Raw genomic sequence first — 26,519 nt, forward strand, 5'->3', positions numbered from 1 at the left:
GGCGTGCACTCGGCGGATTGGCTCTCCCGCCCGCCCCTCACCGTCTTCCAGGTATGTTCTCGGGAGGGGGGGGGGGGTTGCGCTCCGGAGGGGGGAGGGTGAGCTGCGCTGCACCCGGGGGGGGGGGGGGGGTGCGCAGCGGCGACCCGCCCCGGGTGTCAGCTGCCCTCGCGACGCCACTACTCCTATCCCATGACTTTTTAATTTTCTCAGGAGTCTCTCATGAGGAACTTTGTCAAAAGCTTTTGGAAAATCTAGATACACTCCCAAGTGACAGAGAACAAGGAGGGTTTGAGAAACATGGGTATGGAGCTGGGAAGGATTGAACAGCAAGTCAGTGAACTTCAATCTTGTCAGCAAGCCTTGATTAAGGACAAAGAAGTGGTACATAAACTGGAGACCATGGAAAATCAGTTAAGGGGACTGAATTTGAGATTCATGGGGCTTCCTAAATCTCTGCTGATTTCCCCCATTAATATGGTCAAGAAATATCTATGAGAGATTCTGCAGACCCCATCAGGAGGCTAAACCCCCTACTGTCAAGAGCAAAACCTCAACCCCTACATATATGCAGATGATGTCACGATTTACATCCCGTTCAAACATGATCTAAACGAAGGTAAAATTATGTCTTACCTGATAATTTTCTTTCCATTAGTCCCTCAGATCAATCCAGAGACTTGTGGGTTATGCCCCTCCTCTAGCAGGTTAGATAGAGAGAACTCAGAAGTTTGCTATAATAGAGCATGTGCAGCCAGCCTCACTTCATTATAATGATACCAAAGCAGTAAGAACCATAGAACACTCTCCTGTCTCTGCAAAAGCAGCATAAACTTGGAAGAAACTCTCCGAGCTGCAATAACTTAGAAATGTAAATATAAACACACCCTAACAGCCTTACCCATCCATAGACAAAGGAACGTGAACAGAACCGACTGAAGTATACTGAATCCGATCAGAGATTACGAAAGCGAATTCCAGGAAGGGGCTCTGGATTGATCTGAGGGACTAAAGGAAAGAAAATTATCAGGTAAGACATAATTTTACCTTCCATAGCGTCCCCAGATCAATCCAGAGACTTGTGGGATGTACCAAAGCAATCCTCATCAAGGGTGGAACCGGCCTACTCCGGCCGCCAACACAGAAGTCCCAACAAGCGCGTCTCGACGCGCAGCAACATCAAGACGGCAATGCATAACAAAGGAATGCCAAGACAACCAAGACGACGCTTAACAAATGTCCTCCAACGACACCAGACGACACTCCGCAAAAGAATAGGCCTGAACCCTCTTGGAAAGTGCCCGAATGCGAATAGGGAAAAAATCCCCCAACAACAGGTAAGCCGACGCAATAGCCTCCCTAAGCCACCGATCGACCGTGGCCTTAGAGGTCATGTTCACTTTCTTATGACCTGCGAACAGCACAAAAAGATGATCTGCTTTCGAAACGAATTAGTCGCCTCCAAATAACACATCAGAGGTCCCTTAACGTCTACACCCCGTACAGCTCGAAAATTGTGAGGGAAATCCTCTTGCTTGAAGGATGGATGGCAACACCACTCCCTGGTTAACGTGAAAACGCGTGATTACCTTAGAAACCAAGGACGGCACCCTTCGAATTGTCACTCCCGCCTCTGAAAAAACGGAGAAAGTGGCTCTGCATGAAAGGGCCTGAAGCTCAGACACCCGCCTGGCTGAAGCCATTGCCACCATCGGCTCGTCGATCAGGAGGCGAATCAAGCCCGCATACCAAGGACATCTGGGCCAGTCCGGCGCAATAAGTATTACCAGACCCGGAAGACGAGAGATTTCCCCACTACTTGACCGGCCATCGGCTACGGAGGAAAGACATATAGAAGCTCCAACGGCCACGGCTGAAGAATAGAGTCTATTCCTTTGGACTCAAACTCTCTGCCTCTTAACTGTTGTTGCTCACAGCTTTATTAGTAGTAACAGTGGGATTTGAACAGTCTACCTCTGCATTACAAGACCAGTGCTGTTACCACTTGGTCACAGCTGCACTTTGCTGAAGAACCGGGTCACCTTGGGATTGTAGAATCAAGCCATAAAATCCATCACCGGAGTCCGCCAGCAATCCGAAATCTGGCTGACAGCCGGTGGAGAGAGCTCCCACTACCCAGCATCCAAGCGATTGCAACTGAAAAAGTTGGCCTGTACAATTAGCACTCCCGCTACGTGAGCCGCCGACAACCGAACTCGATGCTTCTCTGCCCCAAGAGACAGCACGGACGCCTTTTCTGCCAGCGGAGCACTTCGAGTTCCACCCTGCTGAATGACGTAGGCTACCGCCGTCGCATTGTCGCAGAGAACTCGGCCTGGTTGAACTCTCAACAACATCTCGAAAGCTAGGAGCGCCAACCGAAATGCTCGAAGTTCAATGAAATTGAACTGCAACCTGGACTCAGAGGGGGACCAACTCCCCTGAGCTGAGTGGCCGAGAACCACACGCCACTCTGACGTGGCGAGAGGCATGCCTCGAGTCAGTATCCGACCTGAGCCAACACCGCAGAACAAAAGAAGTTTGCGGTGTCCAGGGAAAACGAATCGAAGAACCTTGGAAAGGAAAGACCAACAGCTGAGTAGATACCACTGCAAAGGCCGCATGCGGCTCCGGGCCCAAGGAACGATCCCTGAACATAGTCCAATGCTGTTGGAGCCTTCAGCCAAATGAGAGAAGAAAACCTGGCACAGCTTCGCCCGTCGCTGTTCCGGAAGAAAAACTCCGCCCTGACGGGTATCAGTCGTACTACCAGGTACACCAGAGACAGATGGTGTAGCAGCATATGTCTGTAGTACCATTGCATGCTACAAAAAGCAAGCTACAGTGGGTCGTGAAGCCGCACCCCTACAGCTCAGTGCTTACTCTCAGCTGATTGCAACCACTATTAAGCTATCTCTACACTGAAGTAGCTCCTGGGCCACTCCTCATGAAATTTAGGTACCCCATAAGAAGCAATTAGAGGTACCGGGAATGCTGCAATACCAGGCAGCTGAAGCTAATATGTAAAAGTGTGGCCAGTATCAGTGTGCTAAGAGAGAGAGAGAAGAGCAAAATTTAAAACTGTTCCAGTCATGTAAGAACTACTTGGCCAAGCAAGCCATAAGAGATAATGAAATAAAATATGCCCCACTCAGGGTTGCCAGGTGGAAAATATTTTTCCAGCCTAAAGGAGCCCAAAATCCAGCCCAAAACCCGCCCAAACTCAAACCCCGCCCCTGACACCCCCGCCCCCGCGTCATCACCCCCGCCCCCGCCGTCATCGGCCCCGCCTTCCCCGTCACTAACCCCGCCTCCAACGTCACTAACCCCGCCTCCCACGTCACTAACCCCGCCTCCCATGTCACTAACCCCGCCCAAAAACGTCACTAACCCCGCCCACCGCGGCCGAAAAAGCCACCTAAAAAAACCGCCCGAAGCACAAAAACCAGCCCAAAAAACTGCAACCCGCCGCGGGCAAAAATTTCCCGTGGCGGGTCGCGGAAAACCGCCCAATTGGGCGGTAAAACCGCCCACCTGGCAACACTGGCCCCACTGGAAATCTAGCTGAGCCCACAGTATCTAATAGGATGGAAAAAACAGCCTTGAACCTATAACCTTCAGGCTGAAAGGCCAGCAGCCCTCCTCAATAAAACTAGATTGATGTAAACAATACCCACAGAACAAATGCCACCAGGGGAGCCCAGAGGGTGCAGGGTTACCAAGGAAACTGAGAGAAACCTGAGAGGCCTGCACTAGCCTCAAAATGTAACATTTCACACAGAAACATCTAGTCAACAGCCTTAAGCCTGACTACTAAAACACTGTACTGCCATGTCTGAGAAAGAAGAGTGGAAGAGTGAAAACCTAGGGTAGGATCCCTAATCCTGATCCCTTCCTCCCTTCCATTAAAGATGTACACACCCCCTGAACCTCCTCAAGGAGGGTCCAGAAATAGTCTTACTGTAACTCACCTTGAGAAGCACAGGCATCTCTACCAGGAGACTTTCAGATAGGCAGTACTTTCCAAGCAGCAGCATAAGGCTCTCACTGTCACGGGCACAGCTGCAGGGGACTAAAGGGTCACCTACCTCAGCCCTGGAAAGCTGAGGAAGACTCAAAGCTGTGGAAAACCAATATGCAGAAACTGGAGTGCTCCACACTAGGTTCCCAATCACATTCCTGAAAGATCTACATATAAAACTGCCTGAATTGCAAGCACATCAGAACCCAGGGGAGCACTGGAGCCTCTGCAGTGCCATGTGGAGCTCTTGAGCAGGGACTGTCTCTTTATGACACATTGAGCCTGCAAATAGGTGGGAAAATGTGGGATACAAATGCAATAAATAAATAAAATAAATAAATGTCAGGTGTTCAGCGCTGCAAGTGTTTGGTAGTGCATACAAATGCTAATAATCAAGCGCGCACATACACCCAAGAACAGAATAACCTCATGAACCTAACAGGCTTCCGCCAGCTCCTCGTGCCCAACCAAATGGAAGAGCTAACCGCAGAGGATATAAAATTAGCACTTACAATGCCTGTATAAAGAACGGAATCAGTTCTTCCCTTTAAAGAGCCTGGTCGCCGTGAGGTCAACTCCCTCACCCGCGGGCAACTCCCTCTGTTCAAGGTGCCCTGAAAAGGATTCCCCTGACCCTGGGAAACCCTCTGAATCCATATGTCGTCCCAGGGTTATTATGGAGGGCTTAGTGACTTGCTCACGGACAGAAGGAGCAGCAGAGGGAAACGAACCCAGACAGCCAGGTTCAAAGCCTGCTGCACTAATCATTATGCTACTCTTCCACTCTACCGGCCCCTAAAACCCAACCGGGCCGTCTTAAGCGGCTTCTGTACGAACTCAGAGCCTGAGGCAGCAGAGCCTCGAAAATGACCGCCTCCTGCCCCTCTCCCTCAGAGCGCAATAAAAATGGTTTGAGCAAAAGATTACAAACTCCGGGGGAAATACCCCCATAATAGCCTTTTCCGGGAGAGAAATCGAGGCTTCTCTGTCAGAGGGAGCCCCAGCAGATCCCGCCGCCGCATCCTGAGACCACGGCGCTAGCGAGAAAATGGTGCCGGAGGATGAACCGTTCCAGTCACAGACTTTCCCGCCAAGCGAGAAACGATCCCTTTTGGCGCCGTGGTGCCTAACATGTGATCCCCTGATCCGCACTATGATTTACTACCGTCGCGGAACAAAACTCGCAGAGAAGCGACGTGCCACCATGCCCCGCAGCGCGAGCCACACTTAACGGACTCAAACGGAACAGACATAGCCCCAAAAGCCTTACCTTCTCCGCAGTCTCAGCCATGCTCACATTCCAATTAAGCTGAACGGAGAATTGTTCCAAGTGCCAAGCAAGCCAAAATGAGGTTGGACTGGAGAATCGTTCCGTCTGGTTCTTTTTTTTTTTTTAAGAGACAGGAGAGGAATACAGCCAAAATCCTCAACAGAATTTAAGTAGGCTGACAGGGGGAGAAGAGTAGGCACCTGGCACCACCAGGTGTATCCCAGAATGTGCTCCAGCACCTCAACCCCAAAGAAAGCTCAACACACCCGAGGGAACGGGATAGGAGCCTCAGGCCACAGAGCTGCACTTTATGCTCCCTTCTACCTGCTAGATAGAGAGAATACTGAAGTGAGGCTGGCTGCACATGCTCTATTGTAGCAAACTTCTGAGTTCTCTCTATCTAACCTGCGAGAGGAGGGGCATAACCCACGTCAATGGATTGATCTGGGGACGCTATGGAAATCACCGAGATCAACCAAAGCCTCCAAATCATGCACTCCTGGGCGGATGCCTTCCAGCTAAAACTCAACGCAGAAAAAAACACAATGTCTCGTACTCACTTCACTTCACAACACAACACAAACAACTACTCTACCATAACCACACCAAACTGTTCTCTACCCATCTCACAAAATCTGAAAATTCTTGGAGTTACCATTGATCGAAACCTCACACTCGATGCCCACGTGAAGAATACGACAAAAAAGATGTTCCACTCCATGTGGAAACTCAAAAGAGTAAAACCTTTCTTCCCGAGATACATCTTCCGTACCCTAGTACAGTCAATAGCAATAAGTCATCTAGACTACTGCAACACACTATACGCTGGTTGCAAAGAACAAACTATCAAAAAACTAAACAGCCCAGAATACCGCAGCCAGACTCATATTTGGAAAAACGAAATATGAAAGTGCAAAACCCCTAAGAGAGAAACTTCACTGGCTCCCACTCAAGGAACGCATTGAGTTCAAGATCTGTACGATTGTACACAAAATCATTCACGCAGACACCCCAATCTACATGCTAAACCTTGTGGACTTGCCTCCTAGAAACGCCATAAGATCAGCCCGCAAATTTCGCAATCTACACTACCCCAGCTGTAAAGGACTGAAATACAAGCTGATACACGCCACCACCTTCTCTTACATGAGCACGCAGTTGTGGAATGCACTACCTACAGCCCTAAAAACTATGGATGAAATAACTAACTTTTGCAAATCTCTGAAGACATATCTCTTCAACAAGGCCTACAAAGATAACCCATAGCCTTACAAAACTACCTCACCAACACAGCCAGTATTATAGTCCACCTTCTATACTATCCTGCATAACATCCTCCTTCTTTCTGCCCTTACTTAAACCTTGAACATTACCAACTGTATCTGATAAAATTGTATCTGATAACCTGGAATGACTATGTTATAACAAAACTCTGTAAGCCACATTGAGCCTGCAAATAGGTGGGAAAATGTGGGATACAAATGCAATAAATAATATATAAAATCAGGGAAATAATCTGGGGATGTGCCAGCACATAGTTTGGAATTTACTAACTTTCTAGAAACTTTCCAGCAACAGGCCCTTACCTATGCGACTTTAATAACTATGTTCAGCTGATTGCAATCGAGTTTTGAGATTTTATTTCTGCTTTCGTGATTCTTTGTTTATGGGACAATGGATATTTATATTTCCTGATTCCTCCAGATCCATTCAGGTGAGGCACAAGGGTTTTAAGGACTTGTGCCAGCAAGTTTGACTATGGGGGGGGGGGGGCTACATTTTTCCTGTAGTTTCCTTGCAAATGTTGTTTTAAGTTGGAAGGTAACGATTATGTGTTCTCTGACCGTATAAAATTGAAGAGTTTTACAGATGGCAGGATAAATCCCTCTGGTTTTGTGATTTCTGTTACCTCAACTACCTAAATGTGCTTCTTCTTTTTTTTTCCTTTATGATTTCCTTATTCTCTTAGAGATCTCTAGCTTCTAAGAGTTTTTTCTGTTCCTCCCCCTACCCCTTTTTTTTAACCTACTGGATGATAATATTGTGATATTTGTGAATTTATTAATATTTATTTTTTTCCTTTGTTACTCATTTTCTGTAACAATATTATCTTAATAATTCTTGATTATTTTGTTAAAAGCAAAAAAAAAATAAAAATAAAAAAAAAAGAATAAGAAAAGATTCAAAGAAGGATGACCAAAATGATGAAGGGGATGGAACGCCTCTCATATGAGTTAATGCTTAAGAGATTAGGGCTTTTCTGCTTAAGAGATTAGGGCTTTTCAGCTTGGAAAAGAGATGGCTGAGGTGGGATATGATTGAGGTCTACAAACTCCTGAGTGGTGTAGAATGGGTAAAAGTGAATCAAACTTTTACTCTTTCAAAAAGTACAAAGACTAGGGGATATTCAATGAAGGTAATACCTTTAAAATGAATACAAGGAAATATTTTTTCACTGAATGAATAATTAAGCTCTGGAACTCGTTGAGACTGAAGTTATTAAGATTTCCTTCTTTGTGCATTATATATTTTCAAAATAAGTCATATATTTTTTGAACTCAGACAGCTTGTAGAATTTCTAGTGCCTAGAGAAGAGGAAAGGATCCATATATCTGTTCCACAATCCACTGAGGTCAGCTAGAATAAGCATGCACCAGATAAAATGCATCTTGATATTTAGAATATTATTTCCTATATTTAAGTTCAGAATGTGTAATCTTGGATCATATATTGTGTTCGAATATTAAGTATTGTATTACCTATTTTGCTTGAGAGAATGTGTTTCTTGCTGTCACAATAAGTAATTGTGATTGTAATATTGAAATTAATGATAAATAAAAAAATTTTTTTTAAACATCTCTGTATAAGTTTCTGATGAGACCTCATATGGAGTACTGGGTGTAATTCTGGAGACTTCATTTCAAAAAGATAAACTGGACAGAATTGGTCCAGAGGGTGGCTACTAAAAGGTCAACTGTCTTCACCATAAAAGCACAATTGGGCCAGAATTAGAGATCTAAATATGTACAAGTAAAGCCTCACTTATATGACAAGCCCCAGTGAAGCTACCATGTTGTCTTTAAGATGCACGTGGCTTCTCCTCCTCGTCGTCACATTCAGACAAACAACAACAATTTTTGGACCAGAGACTGCACTGTTTGACCTGAGACCCTGCTTTCTCAATATATGAAAAGCAGATACTCTATGCCTTTTATTAATGCATTATGTACTGATTAATCATGTTTTCTGTATTATCTGACAATGGGTCAGTCCCGTTCATGTTGGTTAATCAGACTATATTGAATATTCTGGGGGAGAAGTGAGATAGTGGAGATATTAGACAGGCATTTTAATACCTCCAAGGTATAAATATGTAGAAATCAGGTTTTTTTCAATGTAAAGGTGGCTCTGGAATGAGGGTTCATAAAACGAGGGTTAAAGGGTGTAGACTCTAAAGTAATCTAAGGAGATATTTCTTTACAGAAAGGGTAGTGGACGTGTGGAACAGCCTCCCAGTTGAGGTGGTGGAGGCTAGGACAGTATTAGAATTCTAGAATGCATGGGACAAGTACCAAGGATCTTTAAAAAAGTAGAAGGGATTGTAGAAACTGCGCTGTTAAGCTTGGATAGGCAGACTGGATATGCTATAGGGTGTTTTTATACTGTCATTTTCTGTTTCTATAGATAAGTCACTGTCCATAGCCCTGTTTCCTAACAAGCTAGGATTTTGGAGGAGAAAGGGGAGATAAAAGTCGATCATCATCACTTCCATCACTGCTGCTGCTTCTCCATTCCCTGGGAATTTCACAAGGTCAGATTTTGCAGCCTTTCCTGCTGTCATAGAATCTAGAATCCATGGTTACACCGGTCCTCTTTACCATCACAAATTCTTCTGCATAAATATTTAGGTTACCCTCCATCCCCATAAAGGATACTTTTCAGTTTGTCCCAGTTGTTTCTGACATTCGGCCAGCTGCTTCCTGGTATGTGCGATTGGCAGTGCCCAACCCTCCACCAAATATGTTTTCAGAGCCTCCTGAAGATATGTTTCTGCCTTCTGTGGATCTTTCTTCCTCCTAAAAAAAACATATGCAGGTTACTTATAGATTAGCTTATCAGCCTGAGCAGTAAATCTAGGGACCTCTAGAACAGGGGGTGGGCAACCTGTGGCCCACCATTTAATTTTATGCAGCCCACAAGACCATGGAAAGTATACACAGAAAACTTCATTAACCAGAGTTCTGGCAATTGTAAATACTATGCTTCACAAATAAGTTTAGAACACCTACTCTAGCAGTTTATTTCCATAGTTTTTAGTTAAATATTTAATCATTTATTACAGGTGCTCTATGAAGCTCTGTGCATTCCAGTTCAGACATTGTAATGTTACAGCCTGCCAGGGATAGTTCTGACATTCATGCAGCCCTCTGTGTATAAAGGTTGCTCAACTGCTCCAGAATATTTTGTGTACTTGTTCTGTATACTCCTGGTATTGGCCATGAATAGTACACTTACTACATGTTAACAAAGGTATTTATTTGGTGTTACAGAACTGCAGATTTCTTTCTTGTCCATAAGTGAACAAACTGATAGAAATTCTTTACATATATTTGGAGGAGTAGAGTGGAGGAGTAGTCTAGTAGATAGAGCAGTGGGCTGACAACCAGAGAAGCCATGGTTTAATCCTGCTGCAACTCCTTGTGATCTTGAACAAGTCACTTAACCCTCCAAAATTATATTAGCCCTCTGGGATAGGAAAATATCTATTGTATCTGAATATAGCTTGTCTTGAGCTACTAATTTGTCTTGTTGGGAAGACTGGATGGACCATTCAGGTCTTTATCTGCCGTCATTTACTATGTTACTTTGTTACTGAAAAGAAATGAGCCAAATTAAAAAAATATATATATTTCTGCTTTTCACTTCTGCTAATTCTAGAGTTCACAATGATGATAGTATAAATTTCTGTACCAGCACTTCTTAGACATATTTCATCAGTTGAAAGTACCTATTGCTGTCACTATTTATCCATCTGTGCATATGTATCAGGAAGCACTCTTCATAGATGATTTACTGAGGTTCCTGCTCTCCATTCATACTGTGTCCACAATATGCGTGCGGTTAGAGCAGGACCATGCCTGAATTTAAGGTCCTAAATACTAAATACAGAATACTAAAAGGGAATTTTATAACAATCCAGGAATCTAAGAACTTTGAAGTTAAAATGATGAAATATATTGACACCCACCAGAGTGGACTTAAAGATCTGGGTTTCCTATCACATTATAAATCATAAAATTATATTGCTTTGTCACTCTCAGATCACCCATCCATCTCTCCATGTTTCCCACCCCTACCTTTCCCCCTGAGACTGTCATTGGAATGTCTTTATGTTTGGCTTATTCTGATATTTGTCATCTTTTGCTCAATTCTGACCCAAAGAATAAGGTACTGCATTTGAAAGCTAGTCAAAAATATGTATCAAGACATTTTATCTTCTTTTTTTGTTTTATTTCTATTTATTGCATTTAAAAGTGGACTAACATAGCTACTACATCAATTTATTCAAGCCCTCTCTGGATACAATGAAAGAGCTTGCTCAGTATCAGGGGTGCTAAGCGCTCACTAGCACGCTCAGAACTAGCTTCTATGCCACTAGGGAGTAAGAGGTGCCATTTTGAATCTGGGCAGTAACACAGCAACAGTGTCTGGTAATCATTCCTTTTCCTCACTAGTCCCCAGTGTACTCCATGGTAGAAGTCAGGGAAGGGATGGAGAGCTTTACTACTGATAATGGAGGTGTATGTGTGTGTGGAGGGGGGGGGTGTTGCATGAGGGGGTCAGGATGATTTAGTACAGTGCGGTAGAGGGGCTGTGGGAGGCAACTGCCTATTCCACCATTGGTCCCTTTATGAAATAACAGGCCTGACTGCAGCAACACAAATGAATAATGTCAGTATGCTCTATTTTTCAGCATCTTATTTTGTAAAATTTTTGCTTCCATTGATTTGCCAGGTCCTTCTTGGTATTTCACCAAAGGCTCCACATTCAGCAGAGCCTTTTATAAAATACAGGGGGAACTGAGCATGCCCCAACTGGATGTCTCAATTCCCCTTCTCAAAGTCTTAGCAATGGGTCTTCATAGATCCTGTTTGATGTCTAGTACTGAAAATTCCATGACAAGTTATTAACTTTTCTTCCAATGACCTAATTTCACACCCCACCCCTCTCCCCATAGTGCTCAAAGCCACCAACGTTTTAGGAACCTACATTTAGATGCCTACTGGAAATGGCTCCTAAGAATTCAGCTTAATTAATTTTCAGAGTGAATAAATCAGCCATGAAAGGGCTAAATGCAGAAGCCACATTAATACTCCTCCTGGAAAAAAACAGTTTATGGACCATGTGGGCTTTGCTTGAAGCTTTTTTGCTAAACAGCTTCTCACCAGCTGTAGGCTAGATTCTATTTATGACGCCTAAAAAATTAGCGCTAAAATAAATACACCTAGATGTATTCTATAAACTATATCTAAAGTTAGGAATGGTTTATAGAATATGCCTAAAGTCTAGCATGGTTAATAGAATATGCCTAAAGTTTGGCATGGCTTATAGATTAGGCATGGTTTATAGAATATGCCTAAAGTTAGGCATGGTTTATAGAATATGCCTAGCGCCCATTTCCTGCAACTATATTTAGTCACAGTCATTTACGCCAACTAAAACCTGGTGTAAATGCAGGCACCTAAGTTAAGCACAAAATGGGCATATTCTATAACACTAAACGTAAATGCTAGGAACACCCATGACCTGCCCATGCCCCTCCCATGGCCACACCCCCTTTTCAGATCTGCAGCTTAGAATTTACACACATCACTTTATAGAATTTGTCACGATTGTGCCCATGTTTCAGGCTCTCATGCATCTCGCCACCTGGTGTTTAGACCTGGTGGCTGCAATAGACTGTTTGCTGTTTCCCCATGTTCCAGAAGTCATGCCGGTCCGGTCCGGGTTTTCCAGCCTTCCAGACTGGCTTGGGATTTTTGGAACTAAGCAGCACCCTTACCTGGTGAACTCCCTTGTGTGTTGCCTTTATTAACCACCTGGGAACTTTCAGGCTTTGCCTTGGCAACAGAGGTCTTCAGTTGTGTTCTTGTCCTTGTTGGTCTGTTGCGGTTCCTGCCCTGAATGCTTGCTTTGCCTGTCTTTGACCCTGCTGGTTTCCTGGTTTATTCTACGGTCTGCTGCCTGCCCAAGACTCTGCTTGTTTCCAGGTTTATTCTATTGTCTGCTGCCTGCCCAAGACTCTGCTTGTTTCCTGGTTTATTCTACTGTCTGCCCAAGTCCCTGCTGGATTCCTGGTTTACTAGTGATTGTCGCTGGCCTATAGACTCTGTTGGGTTCCTGGTTTCCCTTCTGCCTTGCTACCTGCCGGTAAGACTCTGTTTGATTCATGGACTATTCTCTTGCTTCTGCTTAGTGCTTCTGTTCCAGTCTAGCTGCTCCAGTCCGGCCTGTGCCCGTCTGTCGGTGGTCTGCCTTGCCTCCTGTTTGGGTGATTTGCCTGCCGCTGCCGCTCCTCGGCAGTGGCCCAAGGGCTCACTATTCCTCACCAGCATGAGATTGTCAAGGCCATGAGCTCGGTAAGATCACCCTTCCAGCCAAGGATTTTTTCGCCTGTTGGCCATCCGGGTCACCACCCGGGTGTAGCTCCTGTTTCTCGGGTGAAGTTCAGTTCCAGTGTAATTATGGTTTTTGATCCTTTCATGACCCTTAATAAGTATCGTGGAATGCTTTTGTCTGATCCAGCCTTGAAGAAGCTTCCTGAAGCAGCAGCAGAGAGAAAGCGTGTCCAGGAGCTTGATTGCTGAAAACCCAGTTTCTGCCATTGACCCTTTGACCCTGCTCTGCGAATACCACTGCCTACTTGTCTCCTATCCAGCCCTGCGGGATACTCTGGAGGCTGCCATTGAATGAAAGCGTCTTGAGAATCCCAAGCTCCAGGTTTACCTGCAGTCCAGCATGAGGGGCACTTCTAGCCTAACTGCTGAGTCCAGCCTGCGGGGTGCTTCCCGCCGAATTGCTTCTGATTCCAGCGTCCGAATGGCGCTTCCAGCCTAGCCTCGGATTCCTGTCCGAGTGGCACTTCTAGCTGAGTCTATTCCGAGTTCCAGTTCCAGTCAAGATGCTGTGTCCACTCTGAGTTGCAGTTCCAGCCAAGAGGCTGAGCCAAGGCCGAGTTCCAGTGCCAGCCAGGATGCTGAATCTAGGCCGAGGTCCAGTTCCAGCCCAGACGCTGAGTGCAGTCCGAGTTCCAGCCCAGACACTGAGTGCAGTCCGAGTTCCAGTTCCAGCCCAGACGCTGAGTGCAGTCCGAGCTCCAGTTCCAGCCAAGAGACTGAGTGCAGTCCGAGCTCCAGATCCAGCCAAGAGGCTGAGTCCAGACCGAGTCCCAGTTCCAGCCTAGAGGCTGAGCCTATGCCGAGTTCCAGTTCTAGCCATGAGGCTGTCTAAGCCAAGTTCCAGCTCCGGCCAAGATGCTGAGTCCAAGCCGAGTTCCAGCTCCAGCCAAGCTGCCGAGTCCAAGCCGAGTTCCAGTTCCAGCCAAGCTGCTGAGTCCAAGCCAAGTTCCAGTTCCAGCCAAGCTGCTGAGTCCAAGCCGAGTTCCAGCTCCAGCCAAGCTGCCGAGTCCAAGCCGAGTTCCAGCCAAGCTGCTGAGTCCAAGCCAAGTTCCAGTTCCAGCCAAGCTGCTGAGTCCAAGCCGAGTTCCAGTTCCAGCCAGGATGCTGACTCCACTCTGAGTTCCAGTTCCAGCCAAGATACTGAATCCACACCGAGTTCCAGTTCCAGCCAAGATGCTGAGTTCAAGTCGAGTTCCAGCCCAGCTGCTGAGTCCAAGCCGAGTTCCAGTTCTAGCCAAGATGCTGAGTCCAAGCCGAGTTCCAGTTCCAGCCCAGATGCTGAGTCTAGTCCGAGTTCCAGCTCCAGCCAAGATGCTGAGTCCAAGCTGAATTTCAGCTCCAGCCAAGCTGCTGAGTCCAAGCCGAATTTCAGCTCCAGCCAAGCTGCTGAGTCTAAGCCGAGTTCCAGTTCCAGCCAAGAGGCTGAGTCTAAGCCGAGTTCTAGTTCCAGCCAGGATGCTGACTCCACTCTGAGTTCCAGTTCCAGCCAAGATACTGACTTCTCTCTGAGTTCCAGTTCCAGCCAAGATACTGAGTCCACGCCGAGTTCCAGTTAAGATGCTGAGCTCAAGCCGAGTTCCAGCCCAGTTGCTGAGTCCAAGCCGAGTTCCAGCTCTAGCCAAGATGCTGAGTCCAAGCCGAGTTCCAGTTCCAGCCCAATCAGGCTAAACATATAAGCCGGAGCGTCCCCGTAAACGATCTTGTGGGTAAGAGCACAGATTTTGAATTTGATATGTTCTTTAATTGGGAGCCAGTGGAGCTTTTCTCTAAGGGGTTTTGCTGCCTCAAACCTAGATTTTCCAAATAGTAATCTTGCCACCGTGTTCTGTGCCGTCTGGAGTTTCTTAAGGGTGTGCTCTTTGTAGCCGGTGTAAATCCCCATTGCAGTAGTCGAAATGGCTCGATACGAGAGAGTGGATTAGAGACCTGAATAGGTCAAACGGTAGGTACTGCTTGATACGTTTAAGGGACCTCATGGACAGGAACATTCGCTTTGTAATAGACAGAACTTGAAGGTCAAGAGTCAAGTGGGAACCCAGAATGAACCCAAGTAGCTTCAAACTAGCTACAATAGGGATGGAGAAGTCCAGAGCAGCAACCGTGCCCGGTATAGACTTATTGAACTGGGAGGAGAGAATGAGGCAATGTGTTTTTTCCTTATTATGCTTAAACTTAAATGCGTTAGCCCAATTGACCATGATGGTGAAACTGTTCTGTATTTCTGCTGAGATTTCGGTTAAGGAATATCTAAAGGGGATGTAAATAGTTACATTATCAGCACAGATGTAAGGATTCAGGCCATGGTTGAATAGGGCCATTGCAAGCGGGGTCATCATAATGTTAAATAGGGTTGGTGATAGGGGGGAGCCTTGAGGAACGCCACAGTGGAGGAGTGGCCTAGTGGTTAGGGTGGTGGACTTTGGTCCTGGGGTACTGAGTTCAATTCCCACTTCAGGCACAGGCAGCTCCTTGTGACTCTGGGCAAGTCACTTAACTCTCCATTGCCCCATGTAAGCCGCATTGAGCCTGCCATGAGTGGGAAAGTGCGGGGTACAAATGTAACATTAAAAAAAAAAAAGATAGCGAAAAAGAGGAATGGACCTTGACCCGAAAGGATCGGCAAGATAGAAATTCCCTAAACCATTCTAAGACAGTACCTCCAACTCCATATTCAGCTAGTATCGTAAGGAGGAGATTGTGGTCAACCATGTCGAACGCGCTGGACAAATCAAATTGAAGTAGTAAGATGTTTTTTTCCAATAGACAATTCCTTCCTAAAGTTGGACAGGAGAGTAACCAGTACTGTCTCGGTACTGTGGTGAGACCGGAATCCAGATTGGGAGGCATGGAGAATTGAAAATGTATCCAAATAATCTGCGAGCTGAGAACTGACCATGCTTTCCATAGCCTTGACTAGCAACGGGATTGCAGCAACAGGGCGGTAGTTAGAAATAATGCTAGGCTTGTACTTCGAGTCCTTTGGGATTGGTGTCAGGAGAATGTGACCGTGATCAATGGGGAAGCGCCCATGCTGGAGCATGAAGTTCAGATAGGATGTAAAGTCAGCAATAAAACTCTCTGGCACCGATTGTAGCAGGTAATTATGGCAGCTATCCAGCTTGCAGTGCGTTCTCGAAAATTTGTGAAAGGCCATAGAGACCTTCTCAGTGGTGACCGGCTCAAAGGAGGACCAACAGCGGTCAGCAGGGCACGGGCCAAGTGGGGGTGCAAGGCCAATGAGGAAGTCATCTATACTAGCGGAGCTCAGGGGGAGCGAGTTGCGAAGTAGAAGGATTTTTTCCCTAAAATAGTTGGCCAACTGAATCGCTGATGGCATGCCATCACGCGGTGAAGTAACCGGGGTGGTGTCAAGCAGAGACTTCAACTGACGGTAGAACTTCCGTGCATCCTTCATAACTGTTTGAATTCTTTTCTGGAAGAAAGCTCTTTTGGCTTGCTTGATTGCATATTTTTATTTGCGATGGGAGAGCTTCCAAGATGATAAGGCGTGGTCGCTTTTAGACTTAATCCAAGCTCTTTCCAGCCTTCTAGTTTGTTGTTTTAGCGCTTTAAGATCGTGAGTAAACCAAGCTTTAGATTTGCGGTGGATGGAGGATTTAAGTTTCAAAGGTGCAAGGTCACCTATCACTTTAAGATGCCTTTTGGCATATGCGAGTGCCTTCCTGCCCAATGTGAATGTGCAGAAAGAGGAGTACAATATCAAAGCTAAAAGAATACAACTTCTAGGGGAGGTGGGAGGGAATGTGAGAATACCTGCTGTCCACGAAGAACACCTGCTACAAATGAGTAAATTTGGTATATGGGAATACCTAACCACCAGGTTCACTGAAAACAACTACCAAAGGACAATAGGGACTTACAAAAGCAAGGTCAATAAATGAACCTTAACTTAATGTACATGCTTGTTGTGAGGGTGCAACCTGGAACAGAATAAAAAGGGCCTAGGAGAGTGGAGCTGGATTCTAGACACCAAACAAATTCTGTAGAACTGTCTGACCAAACCAACTATCATGTCAGGCATTCTGTTCAAGGTAGAGAATGACACGGGGACGGGGACCCGCAGTAACTGCGGGAATGGGGACAGAGCTTGCGGGGACAGGGCAGGGACAGATCCCACAGGGACGGGAACAAACTTTGTCCCTGTGTCATTTTCTACTTTGAAGCCTGTTAATGAACTGGACTGTTATTTATGTTTGAGTGATGCAGACACTGATATTTAGATTTTTTTGGAAAAACAAGCAAACATGTTGACTACAACTAGCAACATTTGCATGGTGGATCCTGTACATTCCTGCTACTAGCACATCTTCTAAGAAGACATTTTCTATTGCAGGATGGACTATGGAAGACGGGAGAGCTAGACTGAACCCTGAGATTGATGATGACTTCTTATTCATCCACAGATTAAAAAATCATAATGTGCTTCATAGGGCATATTTCTCCCCTCTAGGGCATACAGAATGGGTTCTATTTTGTACCCCTGGTCACTTTAGCAGGGTGGATTAGGATTCCTTGGGGTAGTAGAAATCAGCTATTGTTGGGGTTGGAAGGGTAGAGGGTGGTGGTGAGGAGGGTTATTATAGCTGCTCACTGTTATTATTGCTTTCTATTTGTAAAGATTTAAATATAAAATCATAATTGTTTGAGGCTTCTGTAGATGAGGACAGACTCCATGGGGACGGAGTGGGGATGGGGTGGGGCAGGGACGGAGGCAAGCCTGCGGGGATGGAGACAGAACCTGCGGGGACAGAGCGGGGATGGAGAAAGAACCTACGGGGACAAACTTTGTCCCTGTATCATTCTCTAGTTCAAGGGAATAATGAGATGTGAATGAGTGGACTGAAGACCACATTGCAGCTTTGCAAATCTCTTCAATGGAGGCTGACCTCAAGTGGGCTACTGACGCAGCCATGGCTCTAACATTGCGAGCCGTGACATGACAGTCTACAGTCAGCCCAGTCAGGACATAAGTAAAAGAGATGCAGTCTGCTAGTCAATTGGATAAAGTGTGTTTACCGATGGCTGTCCCCATCCAGTTTGAGTAAAGCGAATGCTACATACCTGTAGAAGGTATTCTCAGACGACAGCAGGCTGATTGTTCTCACAAATGGGTGATGTCCAGGGCAGCCCCTCCGATCGGAGATCTTCCTAGCAACAGAGTTTGCTAGTTCTCGCGCACGCCTGCGATGCGCGCATGCGCGGCCGTCTTCCCGCCCGAAATCGCTCGTGTTCGCTAGTCCCATACCAAGCAAAAACAAGAGAAGGGAAGACACAACTCCAAAGGGGAGGCGGGCGGGTAGGTGAGAACAATCAGCCTGCTGTCCTCGGAGAATATCTTCTACAGGTATGTAGCATTCGCTTTCTCCGAGGACAAGCAGGCTGCTTGTTCTCACAAATGGGGTATCCCTAGCCCCCAGGCTCACTCAAAACAAGAAACATTGGTCAATTGGGCCTCGCAACGGCGAGGACATATCTAAGATTGACCTAAACTTTTCCAACTAACTGAGAGCGCAGCCTGGAACAGAATAAAAAAGGGCCTAGGGGGTTGGAGTTGGATACTAAACCCCAAACAGATTCTGCAGTACCGACTGCCCGAACCGACTGTTGCGTCGGGAATCCTGCTGAAGGCAGTAGTGAGATGTGAATGTGTGGACAGATGACCACGTCGCAGCCTTGCAAATCTCTTCAATAGTGGCTGATTTCAAGTGGGCCACTGACGCCGCCATGGCTCGAACACTATGAGCCGTGACATGACCCTCAAGAGTCAGCCCAGCCTGGGCATAAGTGAAGGAAATGCAATCAGCTAGCCAATTGGATATGGTGCGTTTCCCGACAGCCACTCCCCTCCTGATGGGATCAAAAGAAACAAAAAGTTGGGCGGACTGTCTGTGGGGGCTTGTCCGCTCCAGATAGAAGGCCAATGCTCGCTTGCAGTCCAATGTGTGCAGCTGACGTTCAGCAGGGCAGGAATGAGGACGGGGGAAGAATGTTGGCAAGACGATTGACTGGTTCAGATGGAACTCCGACACCACCTTCGGCAAGAACTTAGGGTGAGTGCGGAGGACTACTCTGTTATGATGAAATTTGGTATAAGGAGAATGAGCTACCAAGGTTTGCAGCTCACTGACTCTGCGAGCTGAAGTAACTGCCACCAAGAAAATGACCTTCCAGGTCAAGTACTTCAGATGACAGGAATCCAGTGGCTCAAAAGGAGGTTTCATCAGCTGGGTGAGAACGACATTGAGATCCCATGACACTGTAGGAGGTTTGACTGGGGGCTTCGACAAAAGCAAACCTCTCATGAAGCGAACAACTAAAGGCTGTCCCGAGATCGGCTTACCTTCCACATGGTAATGGTATGCACTAATCGCACTAAGATGAACCCTTACAGAGTTGGTTTTAAGACCAGACTCCTGTAAATGTAGAAGGTATTCAAGCAGGGTCTGTGTAGGACAAGAATGAGGATCTAAGGCCTTGCCATCACACCACACAGCAAACCGTCGCCAGAGGAAAAAATAACTCCTCTTGGTAGAATCTTTCCTGGAAGCAAGCAAGACTCGGGAGACACCCTCTGACAGACCCAAGGAGGCGAAGTCTACGCTCTCAACATCCAGGCTATGAGGGCCAGAGTCCGAAGGTTGGGATGGAGGAGCGTCCCCTCGTTCTGCGTGATGATGGTTGGAAAGCAGTCCAATCTCCACGGTTCTTCGGAAGACAACTCCAGAAGAAGAGGGAACCAGATCTGACGAGGCCAAAAAGGAGCAATCAAAATCATGGTTCCCCTGTCTTGCTTGAGTTTCAGCAAAGTCCTCCCTATCAAAGGAATGGGAGGATAAGCATACAGGAGACCTTCCCCCCAAAACAGAAGGAAAGCATTCGACGCCAGTCTGCCGTGGGCCTGCAGCCTGGAACAGAACTGAGGGACCTTGTGATTGGTCTGAGTGGCAAAGAGGTCCACCAAGGGGGTGCCCCACACTTGGAAGATCTCGCGAACCACTCTGGAACTGAGCGACCACTCGTGCGGTTGCATGATCCTGCTCAATCTGTCGGCCAGACTGTTGTTTACGCCTGCCAGATACGTGGCCTGGAGCCACATGCCGAACCGGCGTGCCCACTGCCACAGGCTGATGGCTTCCCGACATAGGGGGCGAGATCCGGTGCCCCCCTGCTTGTTGATGTAATACATAGCAACCTGGTTGTCTGTCTGAATTTGGATAATTTGATGGGACAGCCGATCTCTGAAAGCCTTCAGAGCGTTCCATACCGCTCGCAACTCCAGGAGGTTGATCTGTAGACCTTGTTCCTGGACGGACCAAGTCCCCTGGGTGTGGAGCCCATCGACATGCGCTCCTCACCCCAGGAGTGATGCGTCCGTGGTCAGCACCTTTTGCGGCTGAGGAATCTGGAAGGGACGTCCCAGGGTCAAATTGGATCGAATTGTCCACCAATGAAGGGAGAGGAGAAACCTCATGGACAGACGGACCACGTCCTCTAGGCTCCCAGCAGCCTGGCACCACTGGGAGGCTAGGGTCCATTGAGCAGATCTCATAAAAAGGCAGGCCATGGGAGTCACGTGAACCGTGGAGCAATCTCAACATCTGTCGAGCTGTGATCTGCTGCGACGCCCGCACTGAGGAGACAAGGGTCAGCAGATTGTCGGCCCTGGTCTCTGGGAGGTAGGCACAGGCCATCTGGGAATCCAGCAGAGCTCCTATGAATTCGAGTTTCTGAACTGGAAGAAGTTGGGACTTTGTATAATTTATCACAAACCCTAGCAGCTCCAGGAGTCGAATAGTCACCTGCATGGACTGCTGAGCTCCTGCCTCGGAGGTGTTCTTTACCAGCCAATCGTCGAGGTAAGGGAACACATGCACTCCTAGCCTGCGTAGAGAAAGCCGCTACTACGGCTAGGCATTTGGTGAATACCCTGGGTGCGGAGGCGAGCCCAAAGGGTAGCACACAGTACTGAAAATGCCGTGTTCGCAGACGAAATCGAAGATACTGCCTGTGAGCTGGCAGAATCGGGATGTGCACATAGGCATCCTTTAAGTCCAGAGAGCATAGCCAATCGTCCTGTTGAATCATGGGAAGAAGGGTGCCCAGGGAAAGCATCCTGAACTTTTCCTTGACCAGATATTTGTTCAGGGCCCTTAGGTCTAGGATGGGACGCAACCCCCCTGTTTTCTTTTCCACAAGGAAGTACCTGGAATAGAATCCCAGCCCTTCTTGCCCCGGTGGCACGGGCTCGACCGAATTGGCACTGAGAAGGGCGGAGAGTTCCTCTGCAAGTACCTGCCTGTGCTGGAAGCTGAAGGATTGAGCTCCCGGTGGGCAATTTGGAGGCTTTGAGGTCAAATTCAGAGAGTAACCTAGCCGGACTATTTGGAGAACCCACTGATCGGAGGTTACAAGAGGCCACCTTTGGTGAAAAAATTTTAACCTCCCCCCGACCGGTAGGCCGTCCGGCACAGACACTGGAACGTTGGCTATGCTCTGCAGGAGCCAGTCAAAAGCCTGCCCCTGACTTTTTCTGGGGAGCCGCAGGGGCCTGAGGCGCGCGCTGGGGTTTAGCCTGAGCAGCAGGCTGGCGGGAAGGAGGATTGTACCTACGCTTACCGGAAGAATAGGGAACCGTCCTCCTTCCCCCATAAAAATGTCTACCCGAAGAGGTAGAGGCTGAAGGCGGCCGGCGGGAGAACTTGTCGAAAGCGGTATCCCGCTGGTGGAGCTGTTCAACCACCTGTTCGACCTTGTCCCCAAAAACATTGCCCCCCGGCAAGGGGCATCCGCAATCCACTGCTGGATTCGATTTTCCAGGTCGGAGGCACACAGCCATGAGAGCCTGCGCATCACCACACCCTGCGCAGCGGCCCTGGATGCAACATCAAAAGAGTTAAAGACCCCCCTGGCCAGGAATTTCCTACACGCCTTCAGCTGCCTGACCACCTGCTGAAAAGGCTTGGCCTGCTAAGAAGGGAGCTTGTCCACCAAGTCCGCCAACTGCCGCACATTGTTCCACATGTGTATGCTCGTGTAGAGCTGGTAGGACTGGATCATGGCGATGAGCATTGCAGAATGGTAGGCCTTCCGCCCAAAAGAGTCCAAGGTTCTAGAGTCTTTGCCCGGGGGCGCCGAAGCATACTCTCTAGAGCTCTTGGCCTTCTTGAGGGCCAGATCCACCACACCAGAGTCGTGTGGCAACTGAGTCCGCATCAACTCCGGGTCCCCATGGATCCGATATTGAGATTCAATCTTCTTGGGGATGTGGGGCATAATTAAAGGTTTCGCCCAGTTCGCCAGCAACATCTTTTTGAAGACATGATGCATGGGTACTGTGGACGATTCTTTAGGTGGCGAAGGATAGTCCAAGAGTTCCAGCATCTCAGCTCTCGGCTCATCCTCCGTGACCACGGGAAAGGGAATTGCCGTAGACATTTCCCGGACAAAGGCCGCGAAAGAGAGACTCTCTGGAGGAAAAAGCTGTCTTTCAGGCGAGGGAGTAGGATCAGAAGGAAGACCGTCAGACTCCTCGTCAGAGAAATATCTGACGTCTTCCTCTGCTTCCCACAAGGCCTCCTCATCAGTGTGGGACACCAGCTGGTGGACTTCGGTCCGAAGCTGCGCCCGCCTCGACTCCGTGAAAACATGGCCACGTTGGGAGCGTCGAGAAGAGGACTCCCGTAGCGGGGTGATGGAGCTCCCTCCATTGACGTCGTCGGGGAGCCCTCCTGGGAGGCGGCCGGCACCGGCACCACAAGCGGTACCGGGGCGGGCGTCCTCACCGCAGACGAGGGCCCAGCCGTCGTCTCACTCGACGGCATCGGCGGCGCAAGCACCCCCCGGTACCGGAGAAGGGCGAAACAGCTCCTCCAGGATCCCCGGAAGGATGGCCCTGAGGCTCTCGTTCAGAGAGGCTGTGGAGAAAGGCGGTGGGGCCGGTACCGGCGTCGAGCTGCGAACCTGTTCCGGGGATGGAGGCGGTACCGGGCTGTCCACAGGGGAACGCATCAACACCTCCTGAATGGAGGGTGAGCGGTCCTCCCGATGTCGACGCTTGGGTGCCGATGGTACCGGCGACCTAGAGCTCTCGGTACCACGCTTGGAGGGTGACCGATGCCGGTGCTTCTTTGCCTTCGCACGACGCACGGCATCGGTACACCTCGGTACCGAAGAGGAAGACGTCGAATCCAAACGCTTCCTCGGGTCCGGGTCCAAAGAGGGTCGATCCCAGGGGGGCTGTACCGCGGGAGCCCTCGAGACAGGCGGAGACCTGCTCATGGGCTCACTGCTAGCAGCAGGGGAATGGACAGCCCTCACCTGCACTCCAGACATCGAAGCACCCTCCCACGACATCCTCAGGAGGAACGATCCCGGTCTCGCAGCTGCACCCGACGATGACCTCGATATCGAAGGCCTCGATGTCGGTACCGATGAACGCGGTACCGAAGTCGATGATGGGCTCGGTACCGAAGGCTCTGATGCCGAGGACCGTGGAACTGAGGATGTCGACGTGCCGGATGAAGCCCCGAACAAACTGTTCCACTGGGCTAATCTCGCCGCCTGAGTTCTCCTCTTCAAAAGAAGACAAAGATTACAGGCCTGAGGACGGTGCCCAGCCCCCAGACACTGAAGGCAAGAAGCGTGCCTATCAGTGAGCGAGATTATCCGGCCGCACTGGGTGCACGGCTTGAAGCCGCTGGAAGGCTTCGATGACATGGGCGGAAAAATCTCGCCGGCAAAATCAAAGTCCGCGATGGTGAAAAAAGGGGCACCAAAACTCACCAAAAAAACGAACGGGCGGCGAAAAAAGCCGCACTCGACCACGAAAGAAAACTTACGGGCCAACACTAGAAATAAAGGTAAAATAGTTAGAAAAAGACCGCGAATCGCGAGGGATCTCCAAGGGATGCGGAGCGACCGAAAAAAACAGCCGTCCCGAGCTGCGGAAAAAAGGAGACTAGCGAACACAAGCGATTTCGGGCGGGAAGACGGTCGCGCATGTGCGCATCGCGGGCGCGCGTGAGAACTAGCAAACTCTGTTGCTAGGAAGATCTCCGATCGGAGGGGCTGCCATGGACGTCACCCATTTGTGAGAACAAGCAGCCTGCTTGTCCTCGGAGAAAAATAAATAAATAACAAAAAGCTGGGTGGACTGTCTATGGACTTCACCTAGAGAGAATGCTAAGGCTAGCTTCCAGTCCAGAATGTGCTTTTGTCAGAATGTGTATGAGCTTTTGGGAAAAATGTTGGAAGAACAATTGACCAATTAAGATAGAACTCCACCACCTTAGGAAGAAACTTAGGATGCATATGGAGAACCACTATATTATGGTGAAACTATATGTAACGTGGATCAGCTACTAGGGCCTGCAGCTCACTGACTTTGCAAGCAGAAGTGACCGCCACTAAAAACAATAACTTCCAAGTCAGGTACTTCAGATGACAAGAATCAAGTGGCTCATCAGCTGGGAGAGGATGACATTCGGGTCCTATGACAGAGTTGGAGGTTTGATAGAGGGCTTTATCAACAGCAAACCTCTCATGAACCAAACAACTAGAGGCTGAACAAATGGGCTTAACTCCTACATAGTGATGGTAAGCACTAGAAAGGAGATACTCAAGCAGGTTTTGTGTGAGGCAAGAGAAAAAACTTAGGGCCTTGCCCTCACACCAGACAGCAAATTTCTTCCACTTGTATAACACCTCTTTGTGGAATCTTTCCTGGAAGTAAGCAGGATCTTGGAGACACCCTCAGGTAGTTGAAGAGATGAAAATTCTGTGCTCTTAATATCCAGGCCATGAGGGCCAGGGACTGGAGGTTGGAAAAAGAGATCCCTTGCTCTGCGTGATGAGGGTTGGAAAACACTCCAATCCCCAAGGATCTTCAGAGGATAACTCCAGAAGAAAAGGGAACCAGATTTATCTTGGACAGTAAGATGTAATGAGAATCACAGATCCCCCGGTCCTGCCTGAATTTCAGCAGTTTTCCCTATGAGAGGGACTGGAAGATACATATACAGAAGGCTCTCCCCAATAGAGGAAGGCATCCAATGCTAGTCTGCCATGTGGTCTAAGTCTTTAACAGTACTGAGGGACCTTGTTGTTGAGATGAGTTGCAAAAAAATTCACTCACTGGAGCAATACTGAGGGACCCTGTTGTTGAGATGATTGGAAAAAGATTCACTGAGGGGGTGCCCCTCTCAGAAGATCTTACAGGCAACACCCAACCTGAGAGACCACTCACATGGTTGCATCACCCTGCTCAGTCTGTCTGTTGTCTCTCCCTGTTAGGTATGTGGCTCGGAGCACCATGCCGTAGCTGGTGGCCCACTCTCATATTCTGAGTGCTTCCTGACACAAGAGGTAGGAACCCATACCCCCCTGCTTGTTGAGATAGTGCATAGTAACTTGATTGTCTGCTTGGATGAGAACAATTTAGTTCACCAACCTATCTCTGAAAGCCTTTAAAGCATTCCAAACTGTCCAAAACTCCAGGAGATTGATGTGAAGCTTGATCTCAACAGACCAGTGTCCCCAGGTGTGAAGCCCTTATACATGAGCTCTCCAGCCCAGACTGTACGTATCTGGTCAGAATCTGCTGGGGCAGAGGAATTTGGAATGGGAGTCTCAGAGTCAAACTGGACTGAACTGTCCACCGGAGAAGTGATTGAGCAAACTCCGGTGTGACTGAGATGACATTTGCAAGGTTCCCCATGGCCAGACACTGTTGGGAAGCAAGGGTCCGTTGAGCATCTCTCAGATGGAGGCATGCCATGGGCCTGACATGCACTGGAAAGGCAATGTAGCCTAATAACCTCAATATCTGCCAAGCTGTGACTTGCTGGCTGTACTGGACCTGAGTGGCAATGTAAATTACTTACCTGAGGGAAGAAGGACCAAGCCTATAATGTGCTTAGCAGGGCTCCAATGTACTCCAATAGCTGTACTGGGAACAGATGGGACTTTGACTGGGCCAGATTAAGTCCAACTGACACCCTAAGCACAGCCCACAATGGTGCCCCTCTGCCCTTCTACTGCTTAACTAAAAAGAATTAAGACTCAGTAAGTCCTGAGAAATGTCATTATTGTATGAAAATCATCATATATATGTTGTAATGATTAGAAAAACACTGAAATTCATGTTGAATAATGGGTATGGCAGACGGCAGTAAAAGAGTTAAGGGCATGATAGCTAGGGGAAAAAACTCTGTGTTGCCCCCTTCCCTTATAAGCACATACTTATTTTGCTTAATGGTTAATCCAGAACTGGACTTTGGGTAGTTGAAAACAAACTCTAGTAGCTCCAATAACCAAATAGTCCTTTACGTTGATACATGAGCACCTTCCTTTCACGTGCTCTTGATCAGCCAATCATCCAGACAGGGAAACACATGAACTCAGTTTGTGTAGCGATGCTGCAACTATAGCTAAACACTTTGTGAACACTCTGGGAGCAGACACAAGGCCAAATGGCAGGACGCAATACTGGTAATGGTGTTTCCTCACCTGAACTCTGGGATACTTCCTG

The 26,519-nt window shown here is 47.9% G+C and overlaps 1 protein-coding gene across 5 annotated transcripts in view; it reads right to left on the reverse strand.

Annotated features, from left to right (window-relative positions):
* The window catches only part of TRAPPC10 (trafficking protein particle complex 10), a 485,548-nt gene that overhangs the window by 212,506 nt on the left and 246,523 nt on the right, over nucleotides 1-26,519 (reverse strand). For all 5 annotated transcript variants that reach the window (XM_030203762.1, XM_030203763.1, XM_030203765.1 and 2 more), the window contains one exon: nucleotides 9,227-9,367. In XM_030203762.1, coding sequence (XP_030059622.1) covers nucleotides 9,227-9,367 — 141 coding nt within the window. The remainder of the gene's footprint in view (nucleotides 1-9,226; nucleotides 9,368-26,519) is intronic.

This window comes from Microcaecilia unicolor, chromosome 5 (genome assembly GCF_901765095.1).
Source record: "Microcaecilia unicolor chromosome 5, aMicUni1.1, whole genome shotgun sequence".
Lineage (NCBI taxonomy): Eukaryota > Metazoa > Chordata > Amphibia > Gymnophiona > Siphonopidae > Microcaecilia > Microcaecilia unicolor.